This window comes from Falco peregrinus, chromosome 7 (assembly GCF_023634155.1).
Source record: "Falco peregrinus isolate bFalPer1 chromosome 7, bFalPer1.pri, whole genome shotgun sequence".
NCBI lineage: Eukaryota > Metazoa > Chordata > Aves > Falconiformes > Falconidae > Falco > Falco peregrinus.
In genome coordinates this window covers 17,751,214-17,769,251 of record NC_073727.1, presented here as the reverse complement: position 1 = coordinate 17,769,251, position 18,038 = coordinate 17,751,214, and the positions used below count along the sequence as shown (strand labels likewise).

The window sequence follows — 18,038 nt, the reverse complement described above, 5'->3', positions numbered from 1 at the left end:
TAATGACGAGTCGGTCAGTTTTGTTCGATAATTTTACCGGCGGGTGCGCAGTGTTTTCTCCACGCCCTCTAACGGCGTTATTCCAGTGCTACTCTCTGCTTCATCACCATGCAAATCCTGGGCCCGTTCCGTTATGGCCACGCGCGCACCCCGTCGGCGGGGGGTCCCGCGGACCCCGCGCTTTCCCGTCCACGCGCCTCTATGTTCACTCCTGGAGCGGTGCCGTTTCCCCGCGCGGCCCCGGAGGCTCGGCTTCGATGAGCGTGGGGCTGTGCGCCCCCGCGGCGCTGTCACGCGATGGGGGAGGGCGCGGAGCCTTTCGGTAATGACGTTGCCGGCGTGACGCGATCCCTCCGCGCCACCGGCGCGCTTCGGCTTCCGGATCCGGTTCCGTGCTGGCTGCGCGGCCCGCGACGGGGCGGCGGCGGCGGCTCCGGGAGCCCGTGGGGACCCGCCCGGATGGCGTCCAGCGCCGCCCGCGGGCCGCGCTGCCGGGAGCGGAGCCGCCGGGGACGCTCGGGACGGGAATCGGCTGCCGCCGGCCGCAGCCGCAGCCGCAGCCGGGCGCGAGAGGGCGAGCCCCGGCCGCTCCGTACGTACCGGGGTGGGGGGTGCCTGGGGCCGCGTCTGCTGCTGCGAGGGTGCCCGGGGGGGCGCGGGCGGGGGCGGCTCCCTGGGTACCGTGCGGTGCCGCGGCCGGCTCAGAGCTGAGCCGCACCAGCGCTCCTGGGAACGTGTTTGGTCGCGCCCGGGCCCCGTGTGCTTTGACCGGGCGCGGCTGCAGCCCGGCGGTCTCGGTGCCCAGGGCGGTGGCACAGCCCCGCTGTGCTTTCGTGCTAAGTCCAGCTGTTATTTTTGGGCAGGGGAACTGTCACCGTTCAGAGATGTGGATGCTTCGGCCCACTCTGAGGAGGGAGTAGAAGCTGCCAAGTCCCAGAAAAAAACTGTCCAAAACAAAAAAACAAAAAGTCATCCTAGTGACCCCAGTGACCCAGCCCCTGCGGAGGCCGAGGACTGTGGTGAGCCCTCGAGGACCTCTGAGAACGGGGCCGTGCCACCTCCAAAGGCACCGAGGAAGCGCGGGCGAAAGTCCAAGACAGAGATGCTGCTGCTAAAACTGTCTCAGGACCTGGAGTGCCCGACCCCGGAGCCCATCTGCGTGCAGAAGATGCTGGGGAGCAGCGAGGCAGCGGAGGGCCTGGAGACCCCCCGCGGCGGGCGCCCCAAGAGGCGAGCAGCCAAAGTGTAAGCGGGGGCAGTGGATGCGGGCGTCCAGGGGTGGGGGCGAGGGGGAGGGTGGAAGGACAGGGGGACACTGCATTCAGAGTGGTTCATCAAGACCTCCGCCTTGCTTTGGGGGTCTTGGTGTCTTCCCTGAAGGACTTTGTCCCACGTTGGTGGGACAGACTGATTCCCCATAGAACAGTCCTTTCCTGCTCTAGAATGATGTGTTTGGATCCAGGAGCAGGGGCTGTAGATGAGCTTGCATGCAGTGGGTCTTTGATGGGCCATCTGCGGTGGGGAATAGGTTTCCTTCATTCCTGACAAAGCCAGGACAGGCTTGTTTGGGGTTGGGGGGGGAGCAGAGCAAGCTGTGCAAGCAATGTGCTGCTTAAAGGAGAGTCCTGGGGGGAGCCAGTGTGCTCTGTGGTCTGTGAAGGCAGCTCAGGCAATGCCTTTGCCCTCCAAGTGCCTGTGCAGCCCTGGGTTTGCACAGCAGAGCTGGCAGGTTGCAGTGCCCCAGTCCCCTCACTCTGCTGAGCAGAGGGAGGGTGCAGTAGCTGATACGGGAACTCCCTTGGCTGAGGGCACTTGCAGGAGGAGCTCTGGCTTTCCTGCCTTCTGGCTGGCAAAGGGACATATGCTGCTTTTTTGATTGCTGGATGCGTTCCTCTGCCTACTGCCAGAGACCCAAGGAGTCTGGTGTTCCCTGGGGAGGTTGCAGGGGATGCTGGTTGCCTGAGTGGCCAGCTGGGAGGCTGGCAGTGCATCCAGACAGGCTCTGCTGAAGCCTGGCTAGGCAGGGCTGGAGCAAATTTCTTGCCCAGACCCACATGGTCCTGGAGGGAGGGCTGGCTGGTCCCTGTGTGGTCCCTCTGCTCATCTTTGTGTCTTTGGTGTCCCAGGGCTTTGCTGTACCTGCAAGAGCTGGCAGAGGAGCTGACATCTGTGTACCAGCCTCCAGCTCCCACTGAGGGTGCCCAAGAGCCGGAGCCAGAGGTTGAGCATGTGCAGAAAAAGCGTCGGAGCCGGAGGAGGAAGGAGGAGGAAACAGATAGTGATGATCCTGCACAAGATTCTGACTTTGTGCCCTCGAAGGAGGTGTTGCTACAGGCAGAGGAGGAGGAGGGGAGTGATGCACCACTCAGTGAGGTGTCGGAGCCAGAGCTGGAGGTGCTCCGAGGACATGGTGGGAAGGTGTCGTCTGCAGGGGTAAGGGCAGGGTTAAAGGCAAGGTCTTTGCCCTGGCCACTTCTTACCTTTGGCCTGGCAGGAACAACACAAAGTGTCTGAACTGTCGTGTGGTGCCCCCACACCGGCTGTTTGGGGCAGGACAGCTCTGAAACAGGACTCAGGGATGGCACAGTGTCCTTCAGCTGTGAGTCCAGGCATGAGCTCTTTGGGCTTAATTGTGGGCAGAGGCAGCTCCAAGTGAGGGTGAATGGGGACAGGGCGATAGGTACTCCTGGGAGAGGGTGCAGGTTCTTGGGCTCCTGCTGAAGCTGATGGGGAGGTAAAGGCAGGATCCTGGGGGCTGTCCTGTAGTTCGTGAAAGTCCCCAGAATGGCACTTTGTGTCTTCAGCCCAGTGTGACATGGTCTTGGTGACTGCTGCTGCTGTGGCTGTGGGAGAGCTCAGTGTTTGTGGGCTGCATTGTTGCTGTTTAGGGTGGGCAGGTCCCCCCAGGAGCTCGTGGGAACATTTGGGCAGGTAGAGGCAGTCCGGGCCAGGCCCTTTGGCTAGGTCCTGCTCTGAGTCTTCTCTTGTGCCCAGAGATCCAAGCCCCAGTGCCGAGGCCTTGCTCCCAATGGCTTCCACAACTCCATCATGGCCCCAGTGGAGAAGTGCTCCAGCCTCACCTGCAGCCTGTGAGTAGGAGCATTGGCGTGCTGGGGTGTTTGGGTGGGCTATGGGGGGAGCAGTGGCTGTTGGTGCCCTGGGTAGCATCGCTATCACAGGCATGAGAGCAAAGGAGCATGTGCTGTTGGGATTGTCGGTGTTCTGCTGGCAGCCACTAGGGATGGGACACCTGTGCTGCAGGCAGGGTGTGGGCAGGGGGGCTGCCTGTGCCCGAGGCAGGGATTGGGCTGGGCAACAGGGCTGTGCTGACGTCTGGTGTATCTGCTGCAGGCGAGATCAGAAGTACTCGCAGTGGGAATTCCCCGACTGGATCCCTTTGGTGCATAAGTGGACATGTCTCTCTGAAAGGTACCATCGGAGCAGTGCAGGAGGGGAGAGGGGCTGGGAAGGACATGTGGCACAGGCGCTGCCTGCACTCAGGCTGTGTGATGGGCAGGTTCTGGCAATGTTTGGGGTGAACTGGTGTGGGAACGGTGGGTGGTCCCAGCCATCAGGGCTAGGAGAAAACAAGGGCACAGTGAGCATTGTACTCCCCCACTCCTCTGGCAGGATTAGGCCACAGCAGAAAGGGTGGAGCTTTCGGTCGTGGGCTTTGAGGGTCTCGTGGATTTGGCCATGGAGTTTGAGTAGTCCTGAGGGTGGCCAGCAGTAGGATACACCGGACTGTGTGGAGGCTGGGATGGGTGCCAGGGCATGCTGGGGCATGACTGGGTGAGGGGCAGGGGTGGGGAGACATCCTCTCACCTTCTTCTGCCTCCCCAGCGAAGCTGCCCCGTACCTGCCAGCAGAGGACAGGTCTCCCCTCTTCTCCATCCAGCGGGAGGGCATCGAAGACGAAGGTGTCTTGTACAGGGTAAACAGGTCCGTGACAGGGTGCCCTGGGGCACTGCCAGGGTGGTGGCTGTTGTGTTTAGGGCAGGCAGTAACCCCCAGGGCTTCGGTTCCAGCAGGTCCAAGGGCCAGGTGGCTGCCCTGGGACAGGAGGAGCAGCTGTTGGCTGATCAGCCAGGCCATGCAGCGTGCCTTGGGGTCCTACTGCTCCCCAGCCCCGTGCCAGGGCTCTGCACCAGCTGGGTGCTGCTCTGCCCAGCCCACACACTCCCACCCCACAGCAGCGCTGCTCTTGCCCCCTGTGCCCTTACATGCCTCCTTGCTGGCAGGTTCAACTCTCTGCAGCCCCACAAGGAACGCCTGGATGTGTCTTTCTTCGTGGGTGGCCCTGTGTGGGCAATGGAGTGGTGCCCGTCCCCGGAGGGCTCGGCGGCCTCTCAATACGTGGCTGTCTACTGCCATGGGAGCATGGAGGAGACACACAGCGTGGCTGGGCTCCACAGGGGCCCCGCGCTCCTGCAGCTCTGGGGCCTGGGCACGCTGCAGCAGGAGCAGGGGTGAGTGGCCTCGCCTGGGGAACAGACCCCTGGGGAAGGGGCCAGGGGCTGCCTGGCTCCGGGGGATGAGACAGGGCCTGTATCCCTTGTCCCTCTGTGGCTGAGTGTGTGGTGAGGTTCATCCTCTCCCAGAGCCGCCAGCCTGAACCCCATGGGGGCTGTACTGGCAGCCACCTTCGCTGCTGGTGTATACTGGAGCTGCTGGGCACAAGCTGCAGCATTCTTTATGGCTCAACCCATACCTGCAGCACTGCTGACAAAGCCAGGCTGGCCTATGCCATTGCTGCTGATCACGGCTGCGTCTGGGACATGAAGTTCTGCCCCAGTGGTGCCTGGGAGCCACCCACTGCTGCCAGGAAGGTGAGTGCGCTGCTAGAAGGGCTGTCTGGGCGCTGGGGGCCACCTTTGGTTTCCCCCAGGGCTCCTAAGTCCGTGCCCTCGCTAAAGCCTTGCTTTCCAAGGTAGGGGATGGTGACCCAGGGGCTGAGCCCGTGTGTCATTCCACAGCACCCACAGATGAGCCGGCTGGGCCTGCTGGCTGTGGCCTTCTCGGTTGGCAAGGTGCTGCTGTACTCCCTCCCGCACCCCAGCGCCCTGCAGCACTCCAAGAGAACCCAGGTAAAAGGTAGGAAGAGCTGCGCCGCCAGGCAGGGGCGTCCTGGCCCTTGTCCCACTGTGCCGGGGTGGGCAGCGTGCGAGCCCTGGAAGCCTGCTGTGCCAGGATGGGGGGGCTGTGCTGGGGCACAGCTGTGGGGCAAGTCCCTCTCACCAGATGCAGCAGGACTGTGCCCAGAGCAGTGAGCCCTGGCACACACACCTCCAGTCTTGGGACTAGCAGCTGTTGCCACCTGCAGCGTGGCTTCTGACAGCGAGGCACTGTGGCAGGGGGAGTAAGGTGGCTTTTTGATGTTGGAGGATGTCAAAGCACCACTGGCCCAAAGGCAGGGTCAAGTCTCAGGGGGCTGCTGGGACAGCCCAGCCAGGCCATGGCTCCCAAGCCAGCCCTACCTGCAGCTGGGTGCATCGGGAGGGAGCTCTTGGCAACGATGATGTGACTGGAGTGGGGTTGCAGGGTGAGAGATAGCTGCACGAGTGTGTTCCCGAATCTTCCCCCATCTCCCCACTTGCTGCTGCGAGCGTGTCCTGTTATGGCAGAGCTGCTTATTCCAGCCTGGCTTAGAGCTGTTTGTCATAGCAGAGACCTGGAGCTCTGAGCACTTGGCTGGCTCAGGCTAATGGTGCTTGTAATAGTCTCATCTGCTGGGAGCCAAGGGAGATTGATGACCTGCACGTGCTGCTCGTGGTTGCTCAGCCATGGCTGACAGCCCGCGCGTCTGTGGCTGACAATGGGAAATAGGTTTCCTGCACTCGAGCATGGCTACCGACCCCCTCAGCACGTTGCACTGCTGCCTGCGCCGGCCCCGCACTGCCTTTCCCGCCCCCCTTTCCCGTGCCGGCTCCGGGTGGTTTGTGCTGGCTGCCGCAGGCCCCACGTGGGGAGCTTGCGGCAGGCGTGTGTTCTTCCCCAGCCTGCAAAGCTCCTGCGGACGGGCCGGTCCTGTCACGTAGCGTCAGCCTGGCTGCGGCGGCACGTACTGTCCTTGTGCCTCACAGCCGGGCTGGGGGTGCTGGTTTGCAGCCATGGGATCAGTGCCAGCCTGCGGTGCGCTGGGGCTCTGCCGGCAGCTCCCGGGTCAGTGTGGCTGTGCTGGCTTTCCCTGGGGCTCCAGGTACCTGCACCTACCTAGTGCCTCCATGTGACAGAGCCTGGGGCTGCTCTCTGCATGTGCCCTGGCTGTCACGGAGGTGCCAGAGAAGACGTGTGGCTCCTCTGTATCTCTGCAAGACGCTGCCTCTGTCTGCAGCTGTCACGCTCCGGGGTGCGGATGTGCTTGTCTGGTGCTCGCTGTGCCCAAGAACGGCCCCGTGCTGCTGGGGGGGGCCCTTCCAGCCCAAGATGTGCATGAGAGAGGACCTGCAGCACCTTGTCTGTCTCTGGCGGACAAAGCTGGTGCATGGGGGGTCCTGCAGGTGCCTCGTCCTGAGCTGTTTGGCGCAGAGGTCTCTGCGCAGTCTGCCCTCCCCAGGAGTGGCTGCCTGCGCTGCTCCAGCCCCCATCACCAGCTGCCTTTGCCTGGCAGAGCAGTCTGTCCCACGCAGCTCCTTTTTTCCTCCCTCGAGTGGTCACGGTCTGGTCTGGTCCCTATATGTCACTGGATCCCTTCAAGTTTCTGAATGTGTCTTCTATCAAGGCAGGCAGCTGGTCATGGTGGGGGGAAGATTGCTGGGGTGAGGGGAACGTCAGCCCTGCCTTCTCTCTGCCTGTGGTGCCTTTCAGGATGCTGCTTCCTCCAGTGCAGGCAGGTCTGGCTCCTAGAGGTCCTGCTAGTGCCTGGTATTTGCTCCTATGTGCGCTCTGTTTGCTGCTGCTGGGTGTGCTTGCGTGCCATGGGGACACTGGTCCTGATGGGTGACAGGACAGGGACTGAGAGCCCTGCTCAGGGCTGCTGAGCAGCTTGTGCCACAGGGAGCTTCTAGGAGAGCTGGTGCCTGTCCTGACCCTCCTCTGCTCTTTTCTAGATGGGTCCTTCCACAAACACATTATCTGCAAGGTCAGTGTCCTCTACCACCGCGGTCCCCCATCAGGGCTGGCACTCAGTGAGCCTCCTGGCTGCTGCAGGTGGGAGAGCTGGGGAGGGAGTCGGGATGCCTGCAGAGCTTGTTGGCCTGGGCTGTTTGCAGTGGCAGAGCAAAGCTGTGCTCACAGACCTGGGTGTCCCTGGCTCTTGGGATGCAGATGAGACCAGCGTGGAGCTGTGACTGATGTCTGTCCTTTGGCTTTCAGGTGCAGTGTATTGCCACGCTCCAGGTGGGCTCCGTCCAGGCAGGGAATGCGTCCGAGTGTGGCCAGTGCTTTAGCCTCTCCTGGATGCCATCCAAGCCCCATCATCACCTTGCAGCTGGCTTTTATGATGGTGAGTCCTGCTCCTGCACAAGAAGGGCCTGCATCCTGTGGCAGAGCCCTGGGGGAGCAGCCCTTGCCCTGTAGCAGGCAGAGACATGTGGAGCTTCCTGCTCCTCTAGCCTCAGCCTGGGGCAGGTAATGGGGGAGCCTGAGGGTGAGGTATGGGGTCAGCATTGGGCTGAGTAGCAGCAAGCGGCAGGCACCGTGCAGGATCCTGTCGGCCTGTCCCTGGCATGGGGGGAAGGCTTATCATGGGCTGGCCGCCGGCACCTGTCAGCTCCAGGATGTGGCTCTGACTTAATCCACATCTGTCTGACTTGCCTGGATGCAGTTTTGTGCCTGGCTTCAGGCAATCCACAGCTCTGTGCTGTGCTGCCAGGACCTGCTGTACCCGAGCTGTCCTGTCCTGCTCTAAGCCCCAGCTGTGGCTCCAGCCTTGGCTCAACTGCTCTGCCTCGCAGCTCCTGCAGCCCCTGCCTGGGCTGTTGCCTGTTCTGCAGCTATGCACTGTCTTGGGTCCCATGCTGCAGTGCTGGGTGTCCTCTGCAGCACTGGTGCAGTTGCGGGGCAGCTCATCACAAGCACAGGTTTTGTCCTACAGGCACTGTGGCTGTCTGGAACCTGCTCACCAAGTCCCTGCTGCAGTGTGTGCGCCAGCCCGATGGCTCCCTCAAGCTCTACCCTTTCCGGTGCTTTCTAGCCCATGACCACGCAGTCCGGAGCATAGAGTGGTGCAAGGCTGACAGGTGAGGGCAGGAGAGCTGTTGCAGGTGCTGCCTGGGAGAACACGCTTGCTCCTGCGGATGAGGCTCCTTTGCCAAGATGGGCTTAAGAGGACTCTGTGCTGGTGGCCCTTGGCCCTCTGGAGCACCAGAGAGGCTGGGTTGGGTGTTAGAGGAAGAGGGCTTGAGCCACTGCCTGCGGGAGCAGTGCTGTGCTGCCAAGCCAGGACCACCTCATCCCTGCAGCAGGGACAGGGCACAGCCCTGCGCTGGGATCTCAGTGCTGCCTTTCTCCTGGTTCTCAGCAACTTCCTGGTCACGGCAGGGAGCGACCGTAAGATCAAGTTCTGGGACCTGCGGCGGCTCTATGAGCCCATCAACAGCATCAAGCGGTTCCTCAGCACTGAGGTGGCCTGGCTGCTGCCCTACAATGGGGTCACCGTGGCCCAGGACAACTGCTATGCCTCGTGAGTTCTGGGGCTGTTGCAGTGACTGGTCTGCCTGGAGGCCAGCCTTGCTGCTGGGGTCTGGCCTTACTCCCCAGGGGCCCCTCTGGTCTCTCCCTGCCTGGGAGCATCCATCTATGCCATGGCAGGAGCAGGCTGTGCTTGTGCCGGGCAACACCACAGCTGCGCAGTGCTGGCATCCCTTCAGCTGGGCCACCCTGGGGCATGAGCAAGCTGGGTGAGGGGAAGGATGAGGCCCCCAAGCTGGGCTGGGCAGTGGGGCTCCTGTGTGGCTCCAGGCTGACACAAGTTGGCAGAAGGATTCTGGGGTCTTGGTGTGTTCTCAGCCTCCAGGAACTGCCCTGAGCTGCCTTGTCATGTGCTGCTAGAGCAAGGACACCCCCTCTCCAATCCGCCTGGGTCCTGGGGTCTCTGGGGAGGTGGGCTGCTGCCTGGCTTTTGCCGTGTCAGGGTGGCAGTGCAGAGCTCTGTCCTCATCCATCCCCTTTCTGTTGCAGTTATGGTCTCTGTGGGATCCACTACATTGACGCTGGGTACTTGGGCTTCAAGGCTTATTTTGTGGCCCCTCGCAAGGGGACTGTGTGGGTAAGAGGCTGGTGCAGGGCAGTTCTGTCCTGGGGCCATGTCGGAGGCGGGGTGGGCATCTGCCCCAAACTCGGTACCAGCTGGGTCCCATGGCTCATGGATGGGGGGTGACTGCCTGGCCATGCGAGACCCTGGCCCTGGGGGTCACCCTCTGCCCTTAGGATGAGGAACCATGGCAGCCACACGAGGTGGTGTCCCTGCCTGTGTCCAAGCTGGCTGCACTTCTGAGCCCATCCCTCCCCAGGGGGTGGAAGGTGGTACCTGGGGGTTGGCATTTGTGGTGCTGGTGGGGAGCCTGTTGGAACCGTGTGCCTTAGAGCTGTATGTTCCTGCAGAGCATATCTGGCTCGGACTGGCTGAACACAGTGGCTGCGGGAGACATCACTGGCGAGCTGGTGGCTGCGGTGCTGCCTGACCTGGCCATCAACCCCCTCAACGTCAAGCGGTCCTCAGACCGCAGATTTGTAAGAGGCTGTTGTGCTCAGCCGGGCCCATCTGTGACGTGTGGGGCTGGGCAGGGTGGGAGTTGTGTTCCTGGGTCGCTGGAAGAGCATCCTGAGCTGGTGTCAGGGTCTCTGCTTCCTTAAGGACATGCCTGCATGTCTGCCTGACAGGCATGTGTGTGTTGTGCCCTTCCCACCCAGGCAGGGGCTGCCTGGTGGGGAAGGGTGGTGGTGACAGCAGCCTTGGCCCTGGGGATGGGACCTTTGGGGTTCAGCTCATGCATGGGGCAGGCCTGGCCCTGTTTGCCCCCGCTGTTATGGCAGCACCTCCTTCCTCTCTCTGCCCCAGACCCACCGTGCTGCGGCGCAGGGATCCCAGGGCCTCCAGGCCTGCTCAGTGTCTGGTGGTCCTGTGTGCAGGGAAGCAGATGGACCCTCTGCTCTGCCCTGAGCCCAATCTCCCTAACAGCCCATCTACAAAGCTGATCTGCTGCCCTGCAGCACCGCTGGGTCGGAGGGTGGTGAGCAGGCACTGCCGAAGACCAGGCTCTACAGCGAGATGGTGACCAAGAGCTACATCCGATTCTGGGACACAGACCTGGTAGGAGGGGGCAGGGGCAGGGCTGGGTGGTCCTGACTGTGAGCAGGGCCTGTGGGGTTGTGCCTGGGCAGTGGGAGCGGCAGGGCAAGGAGACACAGCTCAGATGTTGTGGCAGCCCCTCACCTCTGGCAGAGCCCAGGCTGGCTGCCCTGAGAGCAAGGGGATGGGCTGCCCTGCCACCTCCCCTCTGTAAAGCCTTGGCTGCCTTGCCAGCCTGGGCTGGGGTCCCCCAGGCAAGGGAGCTCCTGGCTGCCTGGTCACAGGGTGGTGGGGAGCATGGCTTGGTGTCCTGGCTGTGGCAGCAGTCAAGTCCCCAGCCCTGGGGAGGAGCCTAGAAGGTCACAGGCTGCCAGGACCCCCGCTCCCCAGTGCGCCAGCCCGTGTTCAGAGGTGTTGGCATGGGACAGCAGGGCCAGGCTGTGCCCAAGGGCCCCCTGGAGAGAGGGAGCGAGTCTGTGGATCAGAGGCGCTGGTGGGGGTATGCCGTGCTCCAGCCACCCTGCCCAGGCCCACCCTGTGGTCTGGCTCCAGCTGCCCTTTGCTGTGGCTTTTTGGTGGGTGACCCTGAGGGCAAGCTGTGTTCCCTGGCCAAGCAGCACCTGCCCCTGCTGCGGTCCTGGTGCTGCCAGGACCTCTGCGTGCAGTGCTCCTGCCCCGGCACGCAGCCCATGGCGGTGCCGCCACTTCACAGCGCAGCTTCAAGAACTTCCCCAGCCGGGAGCCCATGCGCAGGATGCACACACAGGAGGTGAAGGCAGAGCTGAGCCTCGACCGGCTGCAGCTGGAGTCCCTGCACAAGGTGAGAGGGGCTGCACCAAGCCCACAGCCCAGCTTGTAGCCTGGGAGACCACAGGCAGGAGGCTGTGGCTGCTGCAGGCAGCATCTGCTTCTGCCCTGCTATCCATGCCACTTTCTGGGTGCAGGGGTCCCAGCACCTTGGACCCTTTCCTCCTGACCTCCTTCTGCTCCTGCAGGTGCGCTTCAGCCCCAACCTGGACTCGCACGGCTGGCTGGTGTCGGGTGGGCAGGCGGGCATCGTGCGGGCACACTGCCTGTCAGGGCTGACCTCCAGTGTGGGCTGCCAGCTGCTCCTGGAACGGCGTGCCCGCTTCAGTTCCCTCTTTGGGGACAAGCCTGGCAGCCCCAGCCCTGCCGAGCACTCCCCACTGCCGGCAGAGTAATGCAGTGGGTCCCTCATGGTGCTGCCACATGTGCTTGCTCCGGGCTGGAGCTGTGCTGTCCAGGAGGGGCTGTGTGCCTCCTCTTGGTGCTTCTTACCCTCTGGGCCCTCACCTCGGGGAAGGGATGGCTGCTCCTGGCCATCACCTGGGATGCTCAGGACACTTGTCCTTGTGCTCTGGATTTGTGCTGTTTGGTCTGAGCTGGTGGGGCAGGGGAGGGGGGCGGTGGGCAGTGGGAACTGTGTGAGTCCCTGGGTTGAGCTGTGGATCTTGGGGCCTGACGCTGGAGCAGCACCTGTAAGCTCCCCACCTGCGTGGGGCTGTGCTTGCTCTTGCTTCCTGCTCCCCCATTGCTGGTTGACCCCCTGTCCCATGCAGGTGTAGGGAGGAGGCCGGGGGGGGCCAGCCTTGGCCTGGGCAGGGCAGATGGGGCTGGCAGGGTTGCCAGGAGCTCTGAAGTTGCTCACATTGAGCCTGTGTTCAGCTGTGCAGTAAACGTGGTTTGTTTTGTAAAGGCTGGTTGTGGTGCTGGCACGGGGCCCCCTGCAGCAGGCTGGTGTCTGGGGTGGCCATGTCTGCGGTGCTGTACCCCAGCCACACTGCCCCTCACAGGGGGGCTGGGGCCATCCTCCCTCCCCAGTCCCCTTCTGGCTGCCTGTGCCACCGCTGCTGCTCTCCAACAAGTTTATTGGCAGCTGTGGACTCTGCCACTGCCTGCTGGGCTCCTTGCACAAAGAGATAGACAGACACTTCACAAGTGCAACAGACACAGACTCATAAGGGTGGGAATGGATCAGGCCAAGGCACAGCAGGATCCAGCCTTGGCTGGGCAGCAGGGAGCAAGCCAGGGGGGCTAGCATGCCGGTTGAGCTGCAGGCTCTGGCGGCCCTGTCTCTCTGTGCCCACATGGGTGCAACAGCAGCAGCCACCCCGGACCCCCCCTGCAGCCCGGGTAGCACAAGCCTACAGGTGTGGGGGGTGGTGGGGCAGCCCCTCTGGCCATGGGCCCAAGGCTGGGTCTGAGCTCTGCTTTCCCCCTCAGGGGTGTCCCTTCCCTGGGCCCTCAGCAGCTGCAGTGGCTCCCTCCTGTCCCCTTTTGCAGGGGACAACAGGGCTCCCCGGGAGCGGGGGTCAACATGCAGTGGGGCAGGATCTTCCCCCCTTTGGGGCTGGTCCCAGTAGGCCTGGGCACCCTCCTGGCACAGGAGGTCCTGAGGGGAGCCCCTGTGCTGGGGAGCCAGGCTGCACGTGTTCCCCCCCCCAGACCCTATGCGCTCAGGGGCACTGTCCCACCCTGGGGCTCAGTGGCAGCACAGTGGGTACAGCGCAGGGACAGGAGTCCAAGCACTGTCCCCACTCCTGCACTGCATCTGTGCTCCAGAGGCAGCTCCCACTTGCCCATGGGGTGGGGGCCAGGCCTGACCCAGCACCGCAGCGTGTGAGGGTCTCAGGTGCAGGGGTCCTGGCAGTGCTGGCAGGCTGCCATCTCCTCCCGGTACCGTTCCACCTGCACCGTGCATGAGGCAAAGCCAAACCTGCTCTGCAGCTGGGTGGTGGCTTCCTGCAGCACCATCTCGGGGTCGGCGCTGGTCTCTGGGGACAGCAAGGCAGTGCGGCTCAGCCCCAAGTACATGGGCAGCTGGTGGACCCCTCGCCCGGGGGCTGCGTGAGCCAGCTGGGCTGTGCACGGGGGCACTTACCGGCAGCCACGTGCACTGACACAGCATGGTGGCTCAGTGTCAGGGCCCAGAGGTGCAGGTCATGGACACCCTTCACCCCGCTCACCCGCAGCAGCGCCTCCTTCACCACATCAAAATCGAGGCCCCGCGGTGTCCCTGCCAGCAACGCCTGGTCACAGAGGGGCCAGCCCCAGTCCTTGCCAGCGTGGGGGCTTCCCCAGGCAGTGACCAGGCAGGGGATGGTGGCTCTAGGGTGAAGCAGGCTCTCACCACAGGGCTGTTTGCCTGGGGTGGAGGAGATGGGCTGCAGGGGCAAGGGAAGGGCAAAGGGGTGGGCTGGGTTGTGCCTGCATGGGGAGCAGAGGTTGCAAGGGGGTGAGCTGCCATGTGGGGAAGGGGCTGTGGCAGCTGCAGCCCGCCACTCCCTGTACCCATGGCCCTGCACCCTCCTCACTTGCTGCTCACCTTCCATGAGGACTCTGAAGACGTCCCTGAGGATGGTGAAGGTGGAGCCAAGGACAAAGACCGAGAAGAAGAGGGTGCTGATGGGGTCTGCAATCTTGCACTGGGGCTGCAGAGAGCAGAGTCTGTGTGAGGCTGGAGGGGGCCAGAGCTGAGCTGGGCACCTAGGTGTGGGGGGGTCCATGACCCCAGTGCCCCACAGCACCCTGCCTGGGGCTGAGGGAGTCATTCTCGCTGGCAGCGGGGGGCGGGGGGAGTCCAGCCCAGGCACCTTGAAGTAGATGATGGTGGCAGCCACAAGAACACCGACGCTTTGCAGCAGGTCACCCACCACGTGGACAAAGGCTGCACGGACACTGGTGCTGCCGGGCAGGGGGGCATGGCTGGGCAGGCAGCCCCTGGAGCTCTCCAGCTGCTCGTAGCCCCCTGTGCCGTGGCAGTGGCCGGTGGGGGACTGGTGCAGGATGTAGGCCATGCTGGGGAAAGCAGGGAGGGCTTAGCACTGTGCTGGGCAGGATGCGGGGGCCTCACTGACCCTCCCTGGACCTGCATGCAGGCGACGGTGCCTGGCATCGCAGGCAAAGGGAGCATGGGCAGGTGCACCTAGGCCCCAGGAGGGTGGAGAAGTATGGGGAAGGGCTGGAGGTGCAGCAGGCATAGGGCACCCGCAACACTGCAGGGACGTGCATGGGGCCAGGGCAGGGGTTCAGGCCCGGGGCGTATGCCAGGTCTCAGGCTGGGCATGGGGGCAGGACTGAGGGGGTGCTGCTGTTGGGGAGGGCAGGGGATGTGGGGCCAGAGGGTGTACATACAGGGGCTGGAAGCCAGGAGCGTTTTAGGGCCGGGGATCAGGAGGAGGCAGCACTTGGGGACACAATGCTGGTGCACAGGGACAGAAGGTGACCCAGGGGCCAGGGCTGGGGTTCTCTGGGTACTAGGGGCATGCATGGGGCAGGGATGTGGGAGGGGAGGCCAGGGCTCAGGCTGGGGGGGTGTGGGGGATGCAGGGATGTGCAGCCCTGCGTGGGACGTACACCAGGTTGACTGCGATGGCGCTGGCAGCTGTAGCCAGCATGGCTTGTGCCTCAATCTCGTAGTCATTGCTGATGATGCGGGCGGCCGCCAGGTACACGAGGGCCCCAGTCACGACCCAGATGGAGAGGACAGAGGCCAGTGCACCCAGTGTCTCTGTGGGATGAGAGCCATCAGCACCTACCCTGGCTGTGGGGCTCCCGTGGAGTTGTGCCCCCCAGGTCACCTGAGCGGTGCCAGCCGAAGCTCATGGTCTTGCTGGGTGGGCGGGTAGAGACCCAGAGGGAGAAGAGGCTGACGGACATGCTGCCCACGTCTGTCAGCAGGTGGGCTGCATCCGTCATGATGGCCAGGCTGTGTGCCAGGTACCCACCTGTGGGCGCAGAGCAGCTGACACCCCATGCCCTAGCAGGGCAGCCCCCCATCCCCATCCCCATCCCACCATTACCTATCACCTCCCCGACCATGAAGAAACAGCAGACGGTGCAGGCGATGCTCAGCTGCCGACGGGCCTGGAGCCTGCCCCGGCCGGGGCTGGGGCTGGGGGGGCTGCAGCAGCACCGGGGAGCCGGAGCCAGGGGGGCCGGTGGTGGCAGGGGATTCTGGGCGCCTGCAAACAGACTGGGAGCAGGGGTCACTGCCGGCCACACTGGCTCCCCGCCCCCCGGCCCGGGACCCCCGGGGCTCCCGGTAGCCCAGTCCGTCCCAGCTGCCCGGGGCTTCTGCTGGCCGGGCCGTCCGCCTAGTAACGAAGCCGGCGGCTGCGGTCCCCAACCCGCCGGCCGGTCCCGCTGCCGCACCGGGGTCCGCGGCTGGGCCACCGGCAGGGTACGGGCGCCACCGTCGGGCCAGGCAGCCACGGTGTGCCACGGACCACCCAGCCCCGGCCCCGCACGGCCGGAGCTGCCCGCCTCACCTCGGCTGAGCGGCGGGGCGGAGGGGAGCCCGGCGGGGGCGGGAGCCGGTGCCTGCGGCGGAGGTGCCGGTGGGACCGAGGTGTCGTGCCTGGGGCCGGGCTGCTGGCCGGGGCGCCGGGGTGGGGAGGTAAGTCGGGGTGCGCGGCGGGGGCCGGGGCGCAGGGGCTGATGCGCAAGGCACCAGTTCGGGAGGGGGGATGGATGGACCCGGGGCGGGTGGGTGACGGATGGACGGTGCCGGCGCCAGTGGGTGATGTCTGGGCACCGGGAGCAGCGGGACGGATGCCCGAGGGGGGAGCGGGGCTGGCGCACGGATGGGGGCGCCCGTTCCGCTTGAATGGAGCCGCCGGTACCAGGGAGGAGATGGGTGCCGGTGTCAGGGGTGCGGGTGCCGCTGTGGGCTGGAGGGAGGTGCCGGTGCACGAACGGTCAGGGCCGTCTCGAGGTCTGCGGGAACGCTGATGTCCGTGTCGGATGAAGGCGCGGGGGTTGGAGGGGGGGTATGGACGTGCCAGGGGGTTGCCGGTGTCGGGGGGGGTGGGAGGCGTGGGAACTGGACAATACTGGACGTACCGGGGGCTTCCGGATCTCAGGGAGCTGGAGCTGGCGCTGCCGGGGAGTGCCGGGGGGTGCGGGTGCCAGGGAGGCCGGGGGAGCTGAGGGTGAGGGGGGAGCCGGTGCTGGCAGTGCGGGGGGGATCGGGGGTTGCAGACTCAGGAGTTGATGGAGGTGGCGGTGCCAGGGTTTGCCGTGGGCACTAGGAGGTAACGCTAGCAGGGGGTGGTGGGGTGCCGGGGGTGATGGGTGTGCCAGAGAGCTGGGGTGGTGGAGGTGCTGGTGCCAGGGTGATGGGGGTGCCGGGGCGATGGAGGTGCCGGTGATGGAGATGCTGGAGGTGCTGGGGTGCCAGGGTGCTGGAGGTGCCGGTGGTGGAGATGCTGGTCTCGGGGTGATGGAGGTGCCAGTGATGGAGGTGCCGGTGATGGAGATGGTGGTGCCGGGATGATGGGGGTGCGGGGGCGATGGGGTGCCGGGGTGCCGGCGGTACCTCTTGAGGCGCAGGCTGCCGTCGGCGCGGCCGTCCCGCGGGCTGACCAGGTGGGCGCTCTCGGTGCCGGTCGGGGGCTCCATACCGAGGTCGAGCAACACCGCGGGCACCCGCCGCTGGGACGACTGCAGCCCCGCCCCCCGCCTCCCCCCCACCTCCCGCCTCGGCCCCGCCCCCCCGGCCCCACTCAGGACCGTGGCTGGGGCGAGGGGGGGGGAGCGGGGCCGGCCCAGGGGGGTAGGCAGGTGCCGACACCCCCCGGAGGAGCGCGGGAAGCCCAGCCCGCGGCCCCACTGAGACACCAGCCAAAGGCACGGCGGGGGGGGGTGGGTGGGTGTGTGTGGGGGTGAGCTGCGGGTCCCACCGACACTGCGTGGGGCCACAGGCCACTGTGCCACGAGGCCTGGGGGAGGTACTGGGCAGCAGCACCAGCTCTGCTGCGAGTGCTGGGCGGTGTGGGGTGCTCTGGCTCGCTTGTACCGGGGGGCTGCTTGGGTGTGGGGGGAGCTGCCTGGGTACGTGGGAACTGTTGGTTGTAAGGGGGCAGCTTTCATATAGGGGGACTGTTTGGGTCCAGGGGGCCAGCCTCACCTCTGTTCCTGGGAAGGTGATGAGACAACTAATACTGGGAACCATTTCTGAGTGCACAAAGGACAAGAAAGTCATCAGGAGAAGATGGCATGGCTTCACCAAGGGGAGGTTGTGCCTGACCAACCTGATCACCTTCTGCCATGAGATGATGGGCCTGGTAGATGAGGGGAGTGCTGTGGACATTGCCTGCCCAGGCTCCAGCAAGGCTTGTGACTCAGTGTCCCACAAGCTCCTCCTAGGGAAGCTGTGGAAGCATGGGCTGCATGAGCAGGCAGGCCCAGCCAGGGGGTTGATGATCAGTGGCACAAAGTCTGGTTGGAGGCCAGTAACAACCAGTGTGTCCCATGGGGCAATACTGGGTCCGGTCCTCTTTAACGTCTTCATTAACGATCTGGAGGATGGGGCCGAGCGTACCCTCGGCAAGTCTGTGGGTGACACCGAGCCGGGAGAGCAGCTGCACGCCAGGGGGACCTGGACAGGCTGGAGAAACAGGCTGGCAGGAACCTTGTGAGGTTCAGCAAGGGGATGTGCAAAGTCCTGCGCCCGGGAGGAACAGTCCCGTAGCACCAGGATGTGCTGGGGCAGCCCAGCGGGAAAGCGGCTTGGCAGAAACGGCTCCGGGGTCCTGGTGGACACCAAGTTGACGGTGAAGCAGCAACGTGCCCTTGCTGCAAAGGCGGCGAACGGTGTCCTGGGCTGCCTTAGGCAAAGCATTGCCAGCTGGGGGAGGTGATGATCCTTCCCCTCTGCCCAGCCCTGGAGAGGCCACCCCAGGAGCGCTGGCTCAGTGCTGGGCTCCCCAACCCGAGAGGGGCACGGCCAGGCTGGAGAGGGTCCAGCGAGGGGCCACCAAGATGCTGTGGGACTGGAGCCCCT

General features: G+C 64.6%; 2 protein-coding genes across 2 annotated transcripts; one reads left to right on the top strand and one right to left on the bottom strand.

The window, feature by feature from the left end:
* The first annotated feature begins 30 nt into the window (after positions 1–30).
* On the top strand, positions 31–11,947 carry GTF3C2 (general transcription factor IIIC subunit 2). Its single transcript, XM_055809415.1, has 18 exons — positions 31–592; positions 864–1,245; positions 2,127–2,433; positions 2,995–3,089; positions 3,352–3,429; positions 3,844–3,942; positions 4,242–4,469; positions 4,718–4,829; positions 4,977–5,094; positions 7,050–7,081; positions 7,315–7,444; positions 8,036–8,180; positions 8,462–8,623; positions 9,121–9,208; positions 9,544–9,672; positions 10,121–10,252; positions 10,944–11,051; positions 11,227–11,947. Exons 1-18 carry the CDS (start codon positions 298–300, stop codon positions 11,431–11,433), a joined length of 2,847 nt encoding a protein of 948 aa, XP_055665390.1. The 5' UTR covers positions 31–297; the 3' UTR covers positions 11,434–11,947.
* An 833-nt stretch (positions 11,948–12,780) lies between these two features.
* SLC30A3 (solute carrier family 30 member 3) lies at positions 12,781–16,654 on the bottom strand. Its single transcript, XM_055810492.1, has 8 exons — positions 16,399–16,654; positions 15,055–15,216; positions 14,833–14,979; positions 14,609–14,762; positions 13,846–14,050; positions 13,578–13,683; positions 13,134–13,268; positions 12,781–13,026 (listed from the first exon to the last, which is right to left on the bottom strand). Exons 1-8 carry the CDS (start codon positions 16,652–16,654, stop codon positions 12,881–12,883), a joined length of 1,311 nt encoding a protein of 436 aa, XP_055666467.1. The 3' UTR covers positions 12,781–12,880.
* Positions 16,655–18,038: the final 1,384 nt, after the last annotated feature.